This window comes from Rattus rattus, chromosome 13 (assembly GCF_011064425.1).
Source record: "Rattus rattus isolate New Zealand chromosome 13, Rrattus_CSIRO_v1, whole genome shotgun sequence".
In the NCBI taxonomy this organism is placed as follows: domain Eukaryota; kingdom Metazoa; phylum Chordata; class Mammalia; order Rodentia; family Muridae; genus Rattus; species Rattus rattus.
Window position 1 is genome coordinate 9,230,634 of NC_046166.1, and position 16,640 is coordinate 9,247,273.

Sequence of the window (16,640 nt, forward strand, 5' to 3'; positions counted from 1 at the left end):
AGCGTTCCTTTTTAAGGGAACTCTAGTATGCTTCTCCTCCTCCTCATTTTAGCTAAGCTGTGGCTTCTCTCTGGGATCTCCCAGGATTTTCTTGTGCTTGGCTTCCGATACTTCCTGTGTGATATGTCCACATGTTGATTTTCTGTCCTGATTAATGCTCCTCAAAAGTCCTCGGTCTGCATCTGGTACCAATTTGGAAGCCGCTCAGCTGTTACAGGTCTGCCACTGTTCTCTTCCGAAGAGAATAGACAGGATCACACTGCACACAGGCATTGGGATAATCTGCTCCACATTCGCGTCTCCCGCCTTGTCCTTGAGTTTCAGTCCAGGAAACTCCGCATTGACTCCTTCTTCAGAACACTGAAGGTGATCTTCACTTCTCTCACAGTGTGGCTGATTTTTATTTCTTGTTTGTTTTTTGAGACAGTGTTTTCCTTATATTCCCAGCTGTTCTAGAACTTTCTCTCAACCTCGGATCAGTCTTGAACTCCCAGTTCTCCTGCCTCAGACTTCTGAGTGCCGACGGTTATGGGTGTCATGCTGCCAGGCCTGGCATCATCCTGCTGATTGAGAGCATTATTTTTAATTTCGTTTTTAGAATTTCTACCTTTCTGCTTATATTACTTATGCATACTATCCAGTTTAAAAACTAGAGCCCTTAATGTATTAGCCACTTATTTTTTTGAAGATATTTTTATTATTATATGTATGTATCTGAGTACACTGTAGCTGGCTTCAGACACACCAGAAGAGGGCATCAGATCCCATTACAGATGGTTGTGAGCCACCATGTTGTTGCTGGGATTTGAACTCAGGACTTCTGGAAGAGCAGTCAGTGCTCTTAACCACTGAGCAATCTCTCCAGCCCCTGGCAATTATTATTATTTTTTTTATCTCTAGCATGGTAATTCCAAAATTTTTCCAGAGCCCACTCATGGGCTGAATCACTTGTCTTGTCTCTATAGATTATATTTTTCTCTTGTGCGTGTGTGATTTTGTGTGTGTGTGATTGTGTGTGTGTGTGAGATTTTGTGTGTGTTTGTGTGTTTGTGTGTGTGTGCATGATTGTATGTGTGTGTGATTATGTGTGTGTGTGTGAGATTGTGTGTGTGAGATTGTGTATGTGTGTGTGTGTGTGTGTGTGAGAGAGAGAGAGTGTGTGTATGATTGTGTGTGTGTGTGTGAGATTGTGTGTATGTGTGTGTGATTGTGTGTGTGTGTGTGAGATTGTGTGTGTGTGTGTGAGATTGTGTGTGTGTGTGTGTGTGTGTGTGTGTGTATCTTGCACATTTTCATCAACAGCCCTGCATGGCGTATTTGGTAATATGAAAGGGGATGAATAGGCCTTTAGTGTGGGCGTTCACGTTTGTCTACCTAGAAGTTACAGTTTGTTCACTGTAGTTGTAGTACAACAGTCAATGCTGTGTATCAAGTAGACTGGACCACTAATATTAAACACCAGTTGGACTCTGTCTGTTGGGATGTCTCCATTTGATTCAGAGGACTCAGCAAAGCAGACGGCCCCTGCCAATGCGAAAGGCCTCATCTAGCCAGTTGAGGACCTGGATGGAGAGAAAAGCAGGGGAAGGAGGGAGAATTCATCTCCTCTGTGCTTAGCTCCTTGAACTCTTTTGCTTCACAATGGGAACTATATAACCTCTTCTCTTGGCTCCTTGGCCTTGGACAACCCTTGAACTTGGATTGAACCCTTGAACATGGCACCAGGTTTCCAGTTTGTACCTGGCAGATCATGTGACTTCTCAACCTTCATAACAGCATGGACCAATTCCTCTTAACAAATCAGCTTCACATATTGATACGCAGAGACCCATGCACACGCCCACACCCTCACCACCACACCCTACCACTCACACCCCCATACCCTCATACCCTCCACCTTCACACACCCACTCCTGGAACCTCCTCACACCCCCTCACAGGTCCCACACACTCACCCCCCACACTCACATTCACACCCCCACACATTTTGCCTCCTGATTCTGTTTCTCTGACTCCAGCTAATATCTGAGGAGTCAGTTGTTCTTGTTTTTCTCTCACCCACTGTATTTAAGTTTCTCTGGAAATATTCTCTTTCTGCATTTCTCTGCTTCTTTGTCTCTCCATCTCTCCATCTGTCTGCCTCTGTCTCTGTCTCTCTCTGTCTCTCTCTGTCTCTGTCTCTCTGTCTCTCTCTCTCTTCTCTCTGTCTCTCTCTGTCTCTGTCTCTCTCTCTCTCTCTGTCTCTCTCTGTCTGTCTCTCTCTGTCTCTGTCTCCTCTCTGTCTCTCTCTGTCTCTGTCTGCTCTCTGTCTCTCTGTCTCTGTCTCTCTCTGTCTCTCTCTGTCTCTGTCTCTCTCTGTCTCTCTCTGTCTCTCTCTCTCTCTGTCTCTGTCTCTCTCTCTCTCTTTTTCTTGCCTTGAATGAGGGTCAAGCACTGTATTCTCCTCAACTTATCATCATAAAGTGTGACAGCTGAGGGTCCCACAGCTCATGCTGAGGACATAGAAGGAGTCCCACGGGGCTTCAGAAAGGCTGAAGTGGCACTTCCGGGAGAGCAGATAGAACCCCTTGTGCACGGGCCGAACAGAAGCTGCGTCAATAACCTTGAGTTACGTTTTTGACATTTTACTTTAAAACTTTCAGATAATGTCAGGAAGACAGTATGTTTAGAACCCCAGGCTTTCCCCCATTTCTCAAACTAATTGCTTCTTTCAAAAGAAAAGACCAGGCCTCTGGAGCAATATTACCTGTCATGAATTCAATCCATTGAAAAGGAAATGGTTATAATTACCTTCCAGTTACAACTAACGATGTGAATTTCTCATTACTACAATAACAAATGGTTTCATTTGTAAATAAATGGATTTGCATTGGGGGATTTATTTCTTAAGGTAATGGGACTATAGCAAATGCAAGAGATGGTAAGCAGAAGACTTGGGCACAGAAGAGGTGCTACCACAAATAGCTCTAAATTGTATCTCTGGATGGGTGCCATTACCTAAAATACAGGTGAGAGGGCCATGCATCTTGGAGCACCAAGGAGAGGTGGGCAGTTGGGCAGTGCTAGCCTGTTACATGGGAACCGGTGCCTCAGCATTACAGACAAGGAAGTGTGAGTTCAAGCGTGTCCTTGCTCAAAGTCATGCTTCAGTAGTGCTGTCTCCACATTGTGGGTGGGTCATGGGGCATTCGGACTTGGGGGGATAGGGGGAGGGGAAGAAAAAAGATACACGTGGAGAAGCAGTGCTGGTATGATTCCAGGCACTATTTGCTTGCTATGCTATGAATCTGGAATGTTCCCCAGACACTCATGTCTTGAAGTCTCATTCATTGTGATGGAGTTGTCTCAGGAGACTATGGAACCTTCTAGTGGGTGGGACCTGCCTAGCCTAACTAGGTCACCAGTAGCAGGTCTATGAAGATCCTAACTGGCCTTGGCTCCACCTCTCACTCTGCTTCCTGTTTGACCATTGTCTTAGCCAATGTTCTATCGCTATGAAGAGACGCCATGACCACAGGGACTCTTTAAATAAAAAGAAAGCATTTAATTGAGGCTTGCTTACAGTTTCCAAGGCTAATTCATGATCATCATGGCAGGGAGCGCGGTGGCAGGCAAAAGAGGTCTATGGAGGTCCTGGAGAAGCCAGGATTTCTACCTCGGGATCCGTAGGCAGCAGGAAGAGAGAGAAAGCCGCTGGGTCGGTGTGGTGGTTTGAATAGGAATGGCCCTCATAAGCTTATACATTTGGATGCTTTTGGTTACCAGGGAGTAGCACTGTTTGAGGTTTCAAATGCTCAAGGCAGGCCCAGTATTTCCCTCTTGCTGCTGCCAGTTTATCCTATGTAAAACTCTCAGCTACCTCACTGAGTCTGCCTCTGTGCTGCCCTGCTTCCCACCATGATGCTAACAGACTAAGCTTGCAAATTGTAAGCTGGCCCCAGCCAAAATCTTCCCTTTATGAGAGTTGCTGTCTCTTTGCATCAATAGAAATCCTAACTAAGACGGTCAGACTTGGGCTTCTGAAAACCCAAAGGACATTCCAGGTGGACACTTCTTTTAACAAGATCACACCTCCTAATTCCTCTTAACGTGTGCCACTCCCTGATGGCCATGCCTGCTCAAGCCACCACAGGCATCATGGAAAGAGCTGCCGTCATGAAGTTCACTGAGATCATCGCCATGATGGGGAGTGCCTTTGAAACTACGATGAAGGCAGTCTGGCCCTCTCTAAGTTGTTTCTGTCAGGTGTTTGGTCACAGTAATGCAAAGGTCACTGCAGAAAACTCCGGAAGGGCAGAGCCCTGGGTTTTTTAGTCCGAATTAAGGCATAAGTGGAACCGAAGGCTCTTTTTCTTTGTGGAGAAGGAAGAGGCAGCTTATCTAGTGGCAAACTCCTCCTGGATCTTGATTTGGCCGTGGGTGGATAGTTTTCAATGACTCTACAAAGGTTCAAGTAGCAGGGTGGTCGGGTTATGGAACGAACAGTGTGGACAAGATCTTTCTGCAAGCTGTGACTTCTTAGAACTCCCACACCCTCCCTGGTTCCTTCTGGGGTGTCTATTTTGGGGGCCCTTGAGATAGTTGAAGCGTTTCAGTGAGGGTGAAAATGGGATGTTTACAGTACCTCAGCCCCAGCAAGCAGATGGAAACAATTAACACTGTATCTTCAACGTCAATGTCTTGGAAGCTGCTCAGAGCTCTGATGCTTGAAAGCCTGGTCTGGATGGGGGAAGCCGAGATGGAAAAGGACAGGAGTCAGGGTGAGCTCAGCTTCTTTTCTGTTCTGAGTGCTTCAGTTTAATCTCATCAGTTCTGTGATGCAGCAGCTGCTGACCCTAGTCCTCAGATAACAAAACCGAGGCTCAGAGAGGTCAAGCATTTCCCAGTTCACAAGGTCACACAGCCACGGGGTCAGAAAGCTGGAGATTCAATGTCTAAAGCTCATATCGTGTCTCTGAAAAGAGAGAGCATGGAGTGAAAGCAGGGCCAGAGAAGGCCTGAATAAAACTCCACAAACCAAACCCAGGGAGATCCACACCTCATTTAGGGACACAGTGATGGCCGCTCTCTATGCAGAAGAGACTGTAGCTGCAATCAAGTTAAAGCATCTGAGATGGGAGAATATTCTAGATTATCTAAGTGGATTTCACACATCTCTGTGCTCACAAGATGGGGCCAGAGAAGACAGCATGACTCCAGAGCCAATATTCAAATGACATGGCCATAAACCCAGGAATTCTGACAATCTTCTGAAACTGAAGGAGGCAAAGAATTTGCCCCCTGACCTCTGCCCCTGCCAAGCATCAGGAGGCAGTGAGGCCCTGCATCCAATCCACTCTGATTTCGGCCTTGTGGCCTCTGAAACTATATGAAAATGGGTTTCTGTTATTTTAAGTCACCAAGCCTTCGATGACGTTACAACAGCCACGGGAACATAATATAGGACCCGAGATCAAAACTAGGGAGCCAATACTTCAGAGGTTATGGAAGGCAGTGCAGATGCTGGGATCGTTAGAGGAGGAGGGAGTAATAGATGGTAGGAGCAACTCAAGACGGATGATCAAAATGTGAATGCAGATCGCTCCTGAGAGACACAGCCAGAATACAGCAAATACAGAGGCAAATGCCAGCAGGAAACCACTGAACTGAGAACAGGACCCCCGTTGAAGGAATCAGAGAAAGAACTGGAAGAGCTTGAAGGAGCTCGAGACCCCATATGTACAGCAACGCCAACCAACCAGAGCTTCCAGGGACTAAGCCACTACCCAAAAGACTATACATGGACTGACCCTGGACTCTGACCTCATAGGTAATGAATATCCTAGTAAGAGCACCAGTGGAAGGGGAAGCCCTGGGTCCTGCTAAGACTGAACCCCCAGTGAACTAGACTGTTGGGGAGAGGGCAGCAATGGGGGAGGGTTGGGAGGGGAACACCCATAAGGAAGGGGAGGGGGAGGGATGTTTGCCCGGAAACCGGAAAGGGAATAACACTAGTATATAAGAAATACTCAAGTTAATAATAAAAAAAAAAAAAAAGAGCAAAAAAAAAAAAAAAAAAAAAAAAAAAAAAAAAAAAAATAGATGGTAGGGCAGTGCCTGGCCACCGCTGCCATGGGACAGGAGGCGTCACGCACTGTCCACAGTCTACCTCCTGTGGCTGTGACTCTGTTAATCCTAAGGATATTCATGCCTTTATATTGTGGGCATGTGCCCTGAACCCCCAGAGATAAGAGCAGAGCCTAGAGTCCTGGGCCCAACTTCCCTCTCAGGGCCTTCCAGAGGGCTACACATCCCTCTAAGAGCCATGTTCTTTGATGGAAGCTGGAGAGGGGGCAGGGAGATTCAGTACTGCTCAAGGCCAGTACTCAGTCAAAAGACACTTAGGGCCAGCAGAGGCGCTTACCTCTTCAAAGCCAGCATCTGGTCGATTCTGCCCAATAGCTTGACAACAAACATACATGGGACAGGTGGCCTGTCTGGCGGCCACCAGGGGCGTGTGGATGCAGGATTCTTCCTGCAGTGGGGTGGTAGGAGCCTTGTCAGTGATGAAGACCATGCATTCACGAGATGGGTGAAGCACAGACAAGGTGATCTGTGTTGCACACAAAGAGAGGATGGGGCAGAGGGGGAAGAGGAGCAAGAGGAGGAGGGGGAGGGGAGAAAAGGGGGAGGGGGAGAGAGATTGAGAGTTGCTCAGTCACAGGCCTGGGCACCGAGGTTCCAGCCTGCCTTTGCTCCAACTGCACGTGCCCTGCCCAGCAGCAGCCAGCAGCCAGCTTCCTGTTGCTGCTAGGCAAGACCTCATCCTGCTCCTGCTGACCTCTGTGACTCTGCCTCCTGTCCCATCTCTGTCCTCTGCCCTCTCACCACCGTCTCCACCATGCAGGGTTCTTGCATTCTCAAACTCTGTCAATCCTAAGGATATTTGTGTCCATTCTTTGCTAGAACCCACCCTACCCTCATAGAGTGTTTTTTTGCAACCTCTGAGTCTCAGCTCAAAGGCCACCTCCCAAAATTCCTTCCCTGATATTCTGTTAAAGGACCCTCTCCCTCCCTGTAACCGTCTGCTGTCGTACATCAGCTTGCCTCAGTCTCTCTCTGCAGCCTGTCAGTCTGAGATGGAGGCATTGTGTTTGCTTACCTGTGTGTGGCTTGTTTTCCCATGCCTGTCCCCAGCCCTCACAAAGGGAGGGGGCTACACTGACTTCAGGTACACTATGCCCTTAACAAACACATATTAAATAAAGCGAGTCTCGGAGAGCATTGCCCAGACAGCCTCACAGATGAAATTCCAGCCTCTGTCTCCATGATCCATGTGAGGAGCACTAAAGGCCGTGGGCAGTAGGATGTGTTAGCTTGCACCAAACCGGGGGAAGGCTGCTGAAGGCTGAAGATTAACCAAAACGGATCTTGGCAGGCAGGATGCACGAAAGCCTGGAAACACACAGGGCTGGCTGTGTGCATGCATACCCCAGCCTGGGATGGCAGGAGGGATCTTAGGCCTTGAGAGGACTCCAGAAGGCCTCAGATAATGAGGTCCATGGAGATGAGATACAGGAAGGTTCATGAGAGATGAGATGGGGGTTGTGCATTGGCCAGAGCAGTGCCCATTGGCTTTGTGCTTTTTCAGAGACTCCTCACTAGCCGGCTGACCAGACTGGTCTGTGAAATGCAACCCTGTATTCTTTTAATAGTTAATGGCACCCTTTTTAGCTCGTTGCACAGCAGTACCTTGCCCACCAGACCATTCAGAGGAACTTGGAGAGAAGCCCAGAGGCATCATGGTGTGATGAAAGGCTTCTCGGCTGCACATTCTCCAGACCGCTGCTCTGTAAGGTGCCTCCTGCTGTCCCCACAGCCAGCAGACTGGGGAAAAAGTGCATGGCCCTGGAAACCGGAAACACAGGCCTAAACCCAAAGCCATGTGATGCTGGCCAAGTCGTTCTATCTTTGCCCCTTAGTTCCCACATTTGTGAAGTGGGTGTGACAACAGTGCCATTCACATTCTGTAACAGGGCTGAAACGACCCATCCAATCAACACGCTGAATTTGTCTTGACATCCAGTAAGTACTAGGGGAGTGGGCTCTTGTTCTCATTGGAGGAAAAGGTCAACTGGCTCCAGACCACCTTTGAAGAAAATCTTACTGAGGCTTCAGGTTGGTTCTTGATGATGGGCCTGGAGTGGAGTCTGTAAAGTGGATCCACAAGGGCTACTACTGTCCATTGGGGTGACTTTCACGTGTGGCTGGTGCAGAAGGTTGCGGCTAAGGGAAGACAGGACTCTGGATGCTTCTACACAATCCTCTGGCTCCCAGCTATCCTTGGGCAGGTCTAAACACACTGCTGCAGGCCTGGAGCCTGGCGGGCAGAGAGTTTGCACAGACAAGTGCATGTGCACATTCTTCCTGCAAAGACTCATGGTTATGCTTTCGAACAGGTGTGAGGACAGGAATGGGGCTGCCCTCACTGTGGATGCCGTGATAGTGTCGCTTTCCATAATGAGAACCACAGCTTCAGGCCTCCAGGACCTCTCAGCCTTGGCAACAAGAGAGGTCGGCCCTCGTGAGCATGCGCGAGGTTCACGTTGGATGTCGTTCTTCCTTTTAAATCAAGGGTTGCAACTGACCTTGCTTCTGTCACCTTTCCTGGAGCTCTTACTTCTCATGAGGATCTGAGTCACTGTCTAGCATGGCTAATGTCAGTCTGAAGGGTCCCTTTAGTTCTTGGGGGACGGGGCAAACCTACCAGCAACGAATTAGGGTTGGTGTTTCTGTGGGAATGCCTTAATCCAGTTTTCAGTTCCCTTTTAGACTTACTTGGTGTGCATGCGTGTGTGTGTGTGTGTGTGTGTGTGTGTGTGTGTGTGTGTGCACGCATGCTCTTGCCTGAGTTTACATGCACCATGAGTGTGCAGGAGCCCACAGAGGGCAGCACTGGGTGCCAGATCTCCCGGAACTGGCAGATACAGGTGGATGTGAGCTGCCACTTGGGTCATGGGAACCAAACTCAGGTCTTTTACAGGAGGGGGAAATGTTAATTTCTATGCCGTCTTTCCAGCACCTCTCCTTTAAGTTGAAGGATGCTTTATTGGGGACAGAATTCTGGACAGCCCTTTCCTTCCCTGCACATCGAATGGATCGCTCTGTCAGGTCCCTGCACCAGCATGGGCTTAGACGACAAATCAGCTGTGCGTGTTTTACTGAGGGTTTGCTGCCTGTTCCTCTTCCTTTTTGCTCCTTTCACTGTTCCTTAGTTCCTCGCTGGCTGCTTAATTAAGACGTGGTACTCCATGGGTCTCACTGAGCTTCTCCTCCTATGCTAACTCAATGTTTTCATTACAGTCAGCGTGGTTCTGCTCCGGGCTTGCTCTCCTCTCCCAGAGACTCTGACTCCTGGGACGTGAGTTAGGCTGAGGGTGTCCTACAGAGAGCTGAGCAGCTGCTCATTTTTCCTCATTAATTTTTTCCCTTTTTCCTACGCTGATAATCTTCATTGCCCTGCTTTGGAGCTCACTACTTTTTGATGACCTCAGCTTTTGAAGTCCTCTGAGTCATTTTAGCCACTGCACTTGTCTCTTTGCTTAGATTTTCTACCTTGTTGCTGCTGTGCTCTTCTACTGCTTTCCCTCAGTTCTTTGTTCTTCCTCTTTTTCCTCTTCTTCCTCTTCACCTCTTCTTCCTCTTCTTTTCTTTCTCTTCTGTTCTTCCTCTTCCTCTTCCTGTCTTCTTTTCTTCCTCTTCCTCTTCTCCTCCTCCACATCCTCCTCCTTCTTCGACAAGGTCTCTCTACAAATCCCTGGCTTTCCCGGACCTCACCATGTAGACCAGGCTGGCCTTGAACTCAAGAGATCCACCTGCCTCGGCCCCCTGAGTGCAGGGGATAAAGCCCAACTTTCCTTCAGTTCTTTAGACACCATTTCTGTTGGCAACGGGAGCTCTTTTCAAGCAGCTAATATAAAGTCTTTGTCTAGTACGTCCAATATTTGGGTCTCCTTAGGAACGATGACGTGTCTGTCTTTTTGTTCTATTTATGGGCTGCTTAATAAAAGATTTATTTCTTTGTATTTTATGTATATACATGTTTTATCTGCATGTGTGTTCATGCACCACATGAGTGTGGTACCAGTGGAGTCCAGTATATTCCCCGGAACTGGAGTTACAAACAGTTGTGATCCACCACGAGGATGCTGGGAGCTGAACTCTGGTCCCCAGCAAGAGCAGCAAATGCTCTCAGCCACTGAGACATCTTTCCAGCCCCCTATGGTAACATTCCTCCTTGGGATGCATGGAGAGTGTATTGAAAATACGATTTTCAATGATACAAAAGGCGCGTCTGGCTAAACCTCCGTCCTGCTCTTGTCTAGGAGTGCCATGGTTGTTCTTCCTTGTTATTTACACATTTAACTTCTTTCCAAGCCCTGCATTCTGTTATGTGTGACTGCTGGGGTTTCCACTCAATTAATTTAGTAGTTACTGAAGGTTGGTGAAGACTGTCATCGTTAAATACCTGGATCCAACATGTCTTTCTGGTCTCTGCAGGGGTCTCTCTCTGCAGGGGTCTCTCTCTGCAGGGGTCTCTCTCTGCAGGGGTCTCTCTCTCTCTCTCTCTCTCTCTCTCTCTCTCTCTGCTTGGTTCTCTTCTGGGATCCCTCTCTGCAGGGGTCTCTCTCTGCAGGGGTTTCTCTCTGCAGGGGTCTCTCTCCGTGGGTGTCCCTGCAGGGGTCTCTTTCTGCAGGGGTCTCTCTCTGCAGGGGTCTCTGCAAACACCAAAGCCAGCAGACTGTTGATCCCTGTGAGGCAAGAAGGAAATCCAGTTCAACAAGACTCAGTAGCTGAGTTGTTTCAAACCACTAAATTTAGACTCTGGGCAGCTTTATTGCAGGCGTGTTTAAGTACAATACAATTTGGGAAGAAAGTTTCCTGGTGTAACACAATCCCCAGGGCACAAGTACCCATGCTGCGTCAAAACTCAAGGTGTATTTCGAGTCTTCCATGAAGCTGGGTTCTAGAGGTACTCTACATGTGTTATCTTAAGGGCCTAGGGGAGGATCTGGCGTGGTCTAGGTCGTAGGTCACACAGATAAAGGTCATTTGGGCTATTAGTCCTCTGGTCCTGGTTGTTGGAGGTTGGGATGGCCTGGACCTATGTATAGCACATATCACCAGTCTATTATCTACCTCCATGCCCACCCTCGGGGTGGAAAACAGGTTGTACATGTCTCTCAGGAGAGACCGTGCTGCACGGTTAGCATTCCTGCTTGCCTTTGTGCTTATCTTTAAGCACAAGGACGTCCGGGCTCCCAGCAGATCTCTGAGAGATGAAAGGGTGTGCCTTCAGCCCACAAATCTGACTCGGCATCTGCTTCCTACCCATGCAGTGTCTAACGGTGAGCTGGAGGTAAATGTTTAGAGCCTGGACCGCATGTACCGCCTCAAGCTGGGACGCAGTTCTACAAGTCAAAGGGACTTCTAGGTTCTTGGCAATGCTGGAAGACTTTTCAAGTCGGCTGATGTCTTCTCAGTGGCCGGCTGCTTGGTGGCTTTTGACGAACTGGCTATCTGTGCAAATCCCATCGTGATCGTGGACGGCTGCAACGTTAAATAGTCAATGCTGATTGTTTAAAAAATCGGCCTCTATAGAAACCTCTGTTGGCACCGGAGGAACTCTGAATGGGGTCAGTGCAGACCATTCTTTTCTTTTTAGAGCATCGTTGGAGGCTAGCTTCAAGATTTTGCTTTTACTTCTTAAAAGTCTTGTGTTCTCTGCAAGAGCAGTACATATTCTTAACTGCTGAGCCATCTTTCCAGCCCCAGTACAGATAAATCTTTTGAGAGCTTTCCAGGGGTCATGCTGACAGTTCAGGTCATAACGAGGTCAGAGAATGGGGTCACAGCCTAGCCCTGTGACGTCTGAGGGAGCCATTTTCTCACTGCTTCTGTGGACAGGAAGACTTAGAAAGGCTCTTACTTTGACATTCTGTGACTTACCTCCCTCCCTCTCTTCTTATCTCCCCCCCTCCCTCCGTCTCTTCCTCCTTCCCTTTCTTCCTTTGCTTTCTTTAAATACTGTCTTCCTTGAGGACCCCAATTGTTTGATCTACACATTTGCCATTTGGACTTTGCAGCAGCATTTCTGACACAGTCCAATGCGCCTCTTGGGCGCAGCGTGACCTTTCTGCAGGGGTTCGGTGTTTGAATTTTGAGACTGTCTCAGCCCGTGTGTGTCTGCGTGCCCTCGCACATCACGTGTCTGGGGTCACCAACCCCAATGAGCGTGAGCAGAGCTTTCACACTCCACTCCGATGGTTCCTGAGTGCACGTGAGCATGTGTGTTTACATACGTGTCTGGATTTACCTGTTTATGCTGGGTGATACAGCAATTGCACGCCTGATTTTATAAGACGCTATCAAGCTGTTTTCCAGCATACCCGTCGGCTTCACAGTCTCACTGGCTGTGTGAAGATTGGGTTCCTATGCACGCTCACTAGGGTTTGGGGTTGTGACAAATGTTTATCTTAGTAATCCCAGTGGGTTTACACTATCATGTCACCGTGGCTTTAATTTGCATCTCTCTCATATCTAATGATGTCTAATATATTTTTATGGGTTTAATTTGGTATCCGTATAAATATCTCTGGGGACATGCTTGTGTCATTTTCTAATTATACTATTTATTTTCTTTCGTGTGTGTGTGTGTGTGTGTGTGTGTGTGTGTGTGAATTTGTACAACTGAGCAAGTCTTTATGCGGATACACACTTATCATGACACGTGCGTACCGGTCAGAAAATGACCCTGGGGTTGGCCCTTAACGTCTACCTTGTTTGAGGAAGGGCCCCTCAACCCCGGACAGGGCTGCCTGTCTGTATGCCAGGCTACCTGGCTCCTGAACTGGGTATTCGCCTGTCTGCCCCTCCCACATGGTACGGGTGACTACAGGCTCTTACAGGGCAGCCAGCTTTTACAGGCGCTCTGAGCTTTCAGCTCAGGTCCTCACGCTAAGGCAGCAAGAGATGTTGACCACTGAGCTGTGTCCGCATCATTTTCTTATTGATGGATTGTGAGAATTTAAAAATATGCACTCTAAATATGTGTGTCTTTTCGGTCATGTGGTTTTAGAATATTTTATCTTAGTAAAATTTGCTTTTCATACTCTCCATGGGATTTTTTTCTCAGAGCAAAAAATTCAATTCCGCTGATGTCCTATTTATCAGTTAAACATCCCTTTATAGATCGTGTTCTTGGTATTAAGTTCACAAAACCTTTAACCAGTCTGGGTCCCTGTGTTTTCTCTTTTGCTTTCTTGAAAGGGTATGGTTTGAGAACTAAGTGAAATCTACAACTGGCTTTGAGCTATATTTTATGAAGTAGTGAGGTCTAGGCCAGTGCTCAGGGGTCCTCTGGAAAACCCGTGCCTCCTTGGCATTGCTGAATGGAAAAGACTTCTCCAGGAGCCACCTCCCTAACAGATTTACACTGTGGCTGGTATTTTTCTTCTTCTGGTCTTGGCTTCCCCCTGGAATTTCGAGAGTTTTGTCTGAGAATCCAAGTAGCCACTCAGTGTGATTACAGTTAGAAACAGACAGATAAATGGGAATGTTTAACTCATAGTTCTTTGACAACTTTTGAAGAAAGAAAGGGAAAAGAAAGAGAGAAAGGGAGAATGGAACAGAGAAAAAAAGGGAAAAAGTAAGGAATGGCCTGGGTTGAGTCCCAATTCATCTCCAGAAGATTTGAGTGGACATATATGACTACAAACATGGGCGTGGCGTGATTCTGACAAACACAGGCAACCATGTGGCGAACCGGAACACGAAGCACCTCAGACGTTCACCTGGCTGCTGGGATTGATTCTTGTCTGTGTCTGTAGGTGCCGGACTCTCGGAGTCAGTCGGCTCAAAGGTCATTTATTTGCCCAGGACGGACATAGGACAGGGAATAAGAGACAAAGACAGAAGAAAGAGGAAGAGGGGGGAAGGGGAAGGGAACAAGGGAGAGGAGGATAACCCATCGTTCTGTGAGGACCAAGGACTGCTTCTGGCTGGATAGGAGAGGAGACAAACACTGCCCATCAGCAAATGGTGGTTTGTCAAGGTAAATGGGGAAACCCCATGTTTGGATGAGGTGTTTAATTTTAATTGGGGATGTTAATTAGGTTAGCCAAAGGGGGCTTTTGATTGCTGGACCTCAATTCTTTGCTAGCTGAACCTCAGTACTTACGTAGTTGGACCTTGGTAGTCAGCCTCAGGAGGAGGAAGTGGCCAAATAAGGGAATAGACCTTGGTGGGTAGCATGAGGAATGGAATCTAATGGATTTCCAGCAAGGCAGAGGGAATCAGGGAGAAGGACAAGGACTGCCAGAGCCATATTTTGCCATGCTTGGGCTGGCTAGAGTCCCCCTCAGTGACCTGAGACCATAGGTGCCCTCATAGAGTCCTTGTGATAAATCACAGCTCTCAGTGTCCCCTCCAGGTGTCCGGGTGCACTTGGAAGAGCCATGAGCCGGCTGCCACCCCCAGCAACCGGTGAATAGTCAGCTTTGCTCAGCGCCTGGAGGCTGGGGCTGCCTGTGGGCTCGCTACCCAGCTCCACAAGGCGTACCTGCCTTCAGGAGCAGCAAGTACTCTGCCTCCATAAACAGATTAGGAAAAGCTTTAAGCCTTCCTGCTGCCTCCAGCAGGGCTTTGGAGATTAGCGAGGGTGTCTTGGGGTTGGGGGTGGGGCAAGTTGAAATGTCAGCTTTGGTTTAAAGGATCCTTCTAGAAGGAAACAGAGTGGCTCTCCTGGCAGGGGTGCTTCCCCCAGCTACTTTGTGCATCCTTCCAGTTCTGGAAGTTAGACTCTTGTTTCCTTGGGGAGATTCTCCCTCTGCAGGCAAGCGCTGGTGGAAAGGCCTGTGGTGACACTTGCAGCCAGCTCCAGTGGTGGCTGCTAACGAAGGTGTACTCATGTGTCTCAGGCTAAAATGTCTGTGAGTCTTGCTTCCCAGACAGAGATGAAGTATAGGTAATAAACACTCCTTGGTACAGGGAACTCTCCTGGAGGAGAGATACTTGGTACACATTTCTTGTCACTTCTTTTTTTAATTGTTTCTTCTCCTTTTTAAAGATTTATTTATTATATATAAATACACTGTAGCTGTCTTCAGACACACCAGACCATCTGATCTCATTACAGATGGCTGTGAGATGGTTGCTAGGATTTGAACTCAGAACCTCTGGAAAAGCAGTCACTGCTCTTAACCACTGAGCCATCTCTTCAGTCTTCAGCCCATTTCTTTTTCTGAGAGTTAATCGATCAATCTATTGCTCATTCACTAAGAAGCCACAGACCTCTCTGGCCACGTATAGCGAACGCCTCTCCTTCTCTAGGCTGATTACCCTGTGCTTCAAAGATGCCGGGGATGGAAGCCGGATGTCCACACAGTACCCAGTAATTGGAGTGATGGAGCATTTCCCAAATGACAGTGCTCTGTCATGTGTGTGTCTTCGCAGGCATGAGTGTGGCCTCTGTGACACTTGCCAGTGCTCTGCAGGTCAGAGGTGAAGCCCTGTCTGAGGAGGAAATCTGGTCCCTTTTGTCACTGGCTGCTGAGCGACTCCTGGAAGACCTCCGTAATGGTAAGAGAGCGTTTGGGGCAACGGAGTCACAGGACACTGAAAGCAAAGCTTTCTAAATAAGCTTCCTTATCTTCTTGATCTGTGATCAACTCTAAGCTTTTAGAACCAGACCACAAATGGTACCCACCAGGCAGGTGCAGTGAAAGGTGGCCAAGGCGGTTAAGGCTTTAACCACACAACCAAAGAACCAAGAATCAAAGGCTATACCTCTGCTGTGGGCTTACCTGGTGCTTACAGAGAGAGACCAGAGGCAGCAACATCGGCCCTTTCCAACACTTGGGACGTGCCCGTACTTGCTCTGTCAGACTCTAGCCCATCAGAAGGCAGAACCCATGTTCTAAACAAGGGAGGTTAACATGAACAGTCACCAAGGTTCGACGTGGAGATAACGAAGGTGTCAGGACATTCCTCATAGATCCTTGGAGTGGAGAGCTTGCCCCCCTCCTTGGATTGGGTGTTGCTCTGATGGTGGGTCTGTACTTGTAGCTCAGTATGATGAAGGTCCCTGAATTATCTGGCCAGCAGTCATGTCCAGGTGGGACAGAGGCAATTGTCAGGGGATAACTCACAGAGAGCATGGGCATTAGGAGGGGCCCTATGGAATATGGGCACACTCAGATGAGCAGACTGATGGAGTGTGGACAGGAAGACCGGAGCCTGCAGTACCTATGAGGACAGGTCCTTGAGAAAATAGTCAAAGGGTGAGGCCAGGCCTTGAGGTACAGAAGGGCTTTCATGTCCCGAGGCTGAGTCCAAGACAGAGGTGCCCCTACTTGGTCATTTCATATTCATATTACAGTCTCCTGGACAAGGTAGGAGAGTTCTGCTTCCTGTGAGGTCTCTGCAAAGCCTCTTCTGGGAAGAATTGTTCCTAGAAATGGTTAAAGGAGATGAGAAAAGGCGATTGAGAGCTATGAGGTGTCCGGTGGCAGATGAAGGAAATACAGAGAACCCACGCTTAGGTATCAACTCAGGAGCCCCCTGACTTAGCCGCTGCAGCATCAGCATCAGGGCATGTGAGA

At 48.2% G+C, this 16,640-nt stretch overlaps 1 protein-coding gene across 1 annotated transcript in view; it reads left to right on the forward strand.

Annotated features, from left to right (window-relative positions):
* Nucleotides 1–15,494: 15,494 nt before the first annotated feature.
* The window catches only part of Frmpd2 (FERM and PDZ domain containing 2), a 79,190-nt gene continuing 78,044 nt past the window's right edge, over nucleotides 15,495–16,640 (forward strand). Inside the window, exon 1 of the mRNA XM_032919361.1 lies at nucleotides 15,495–15,618. Within this exon, the coding sequence (XP_032775252.1) occupies nucleotides 15,495–15,618 (124 nt within the window). The remainder of the gene's footprint in view (nucleotides 15,619–16,640) is intronic.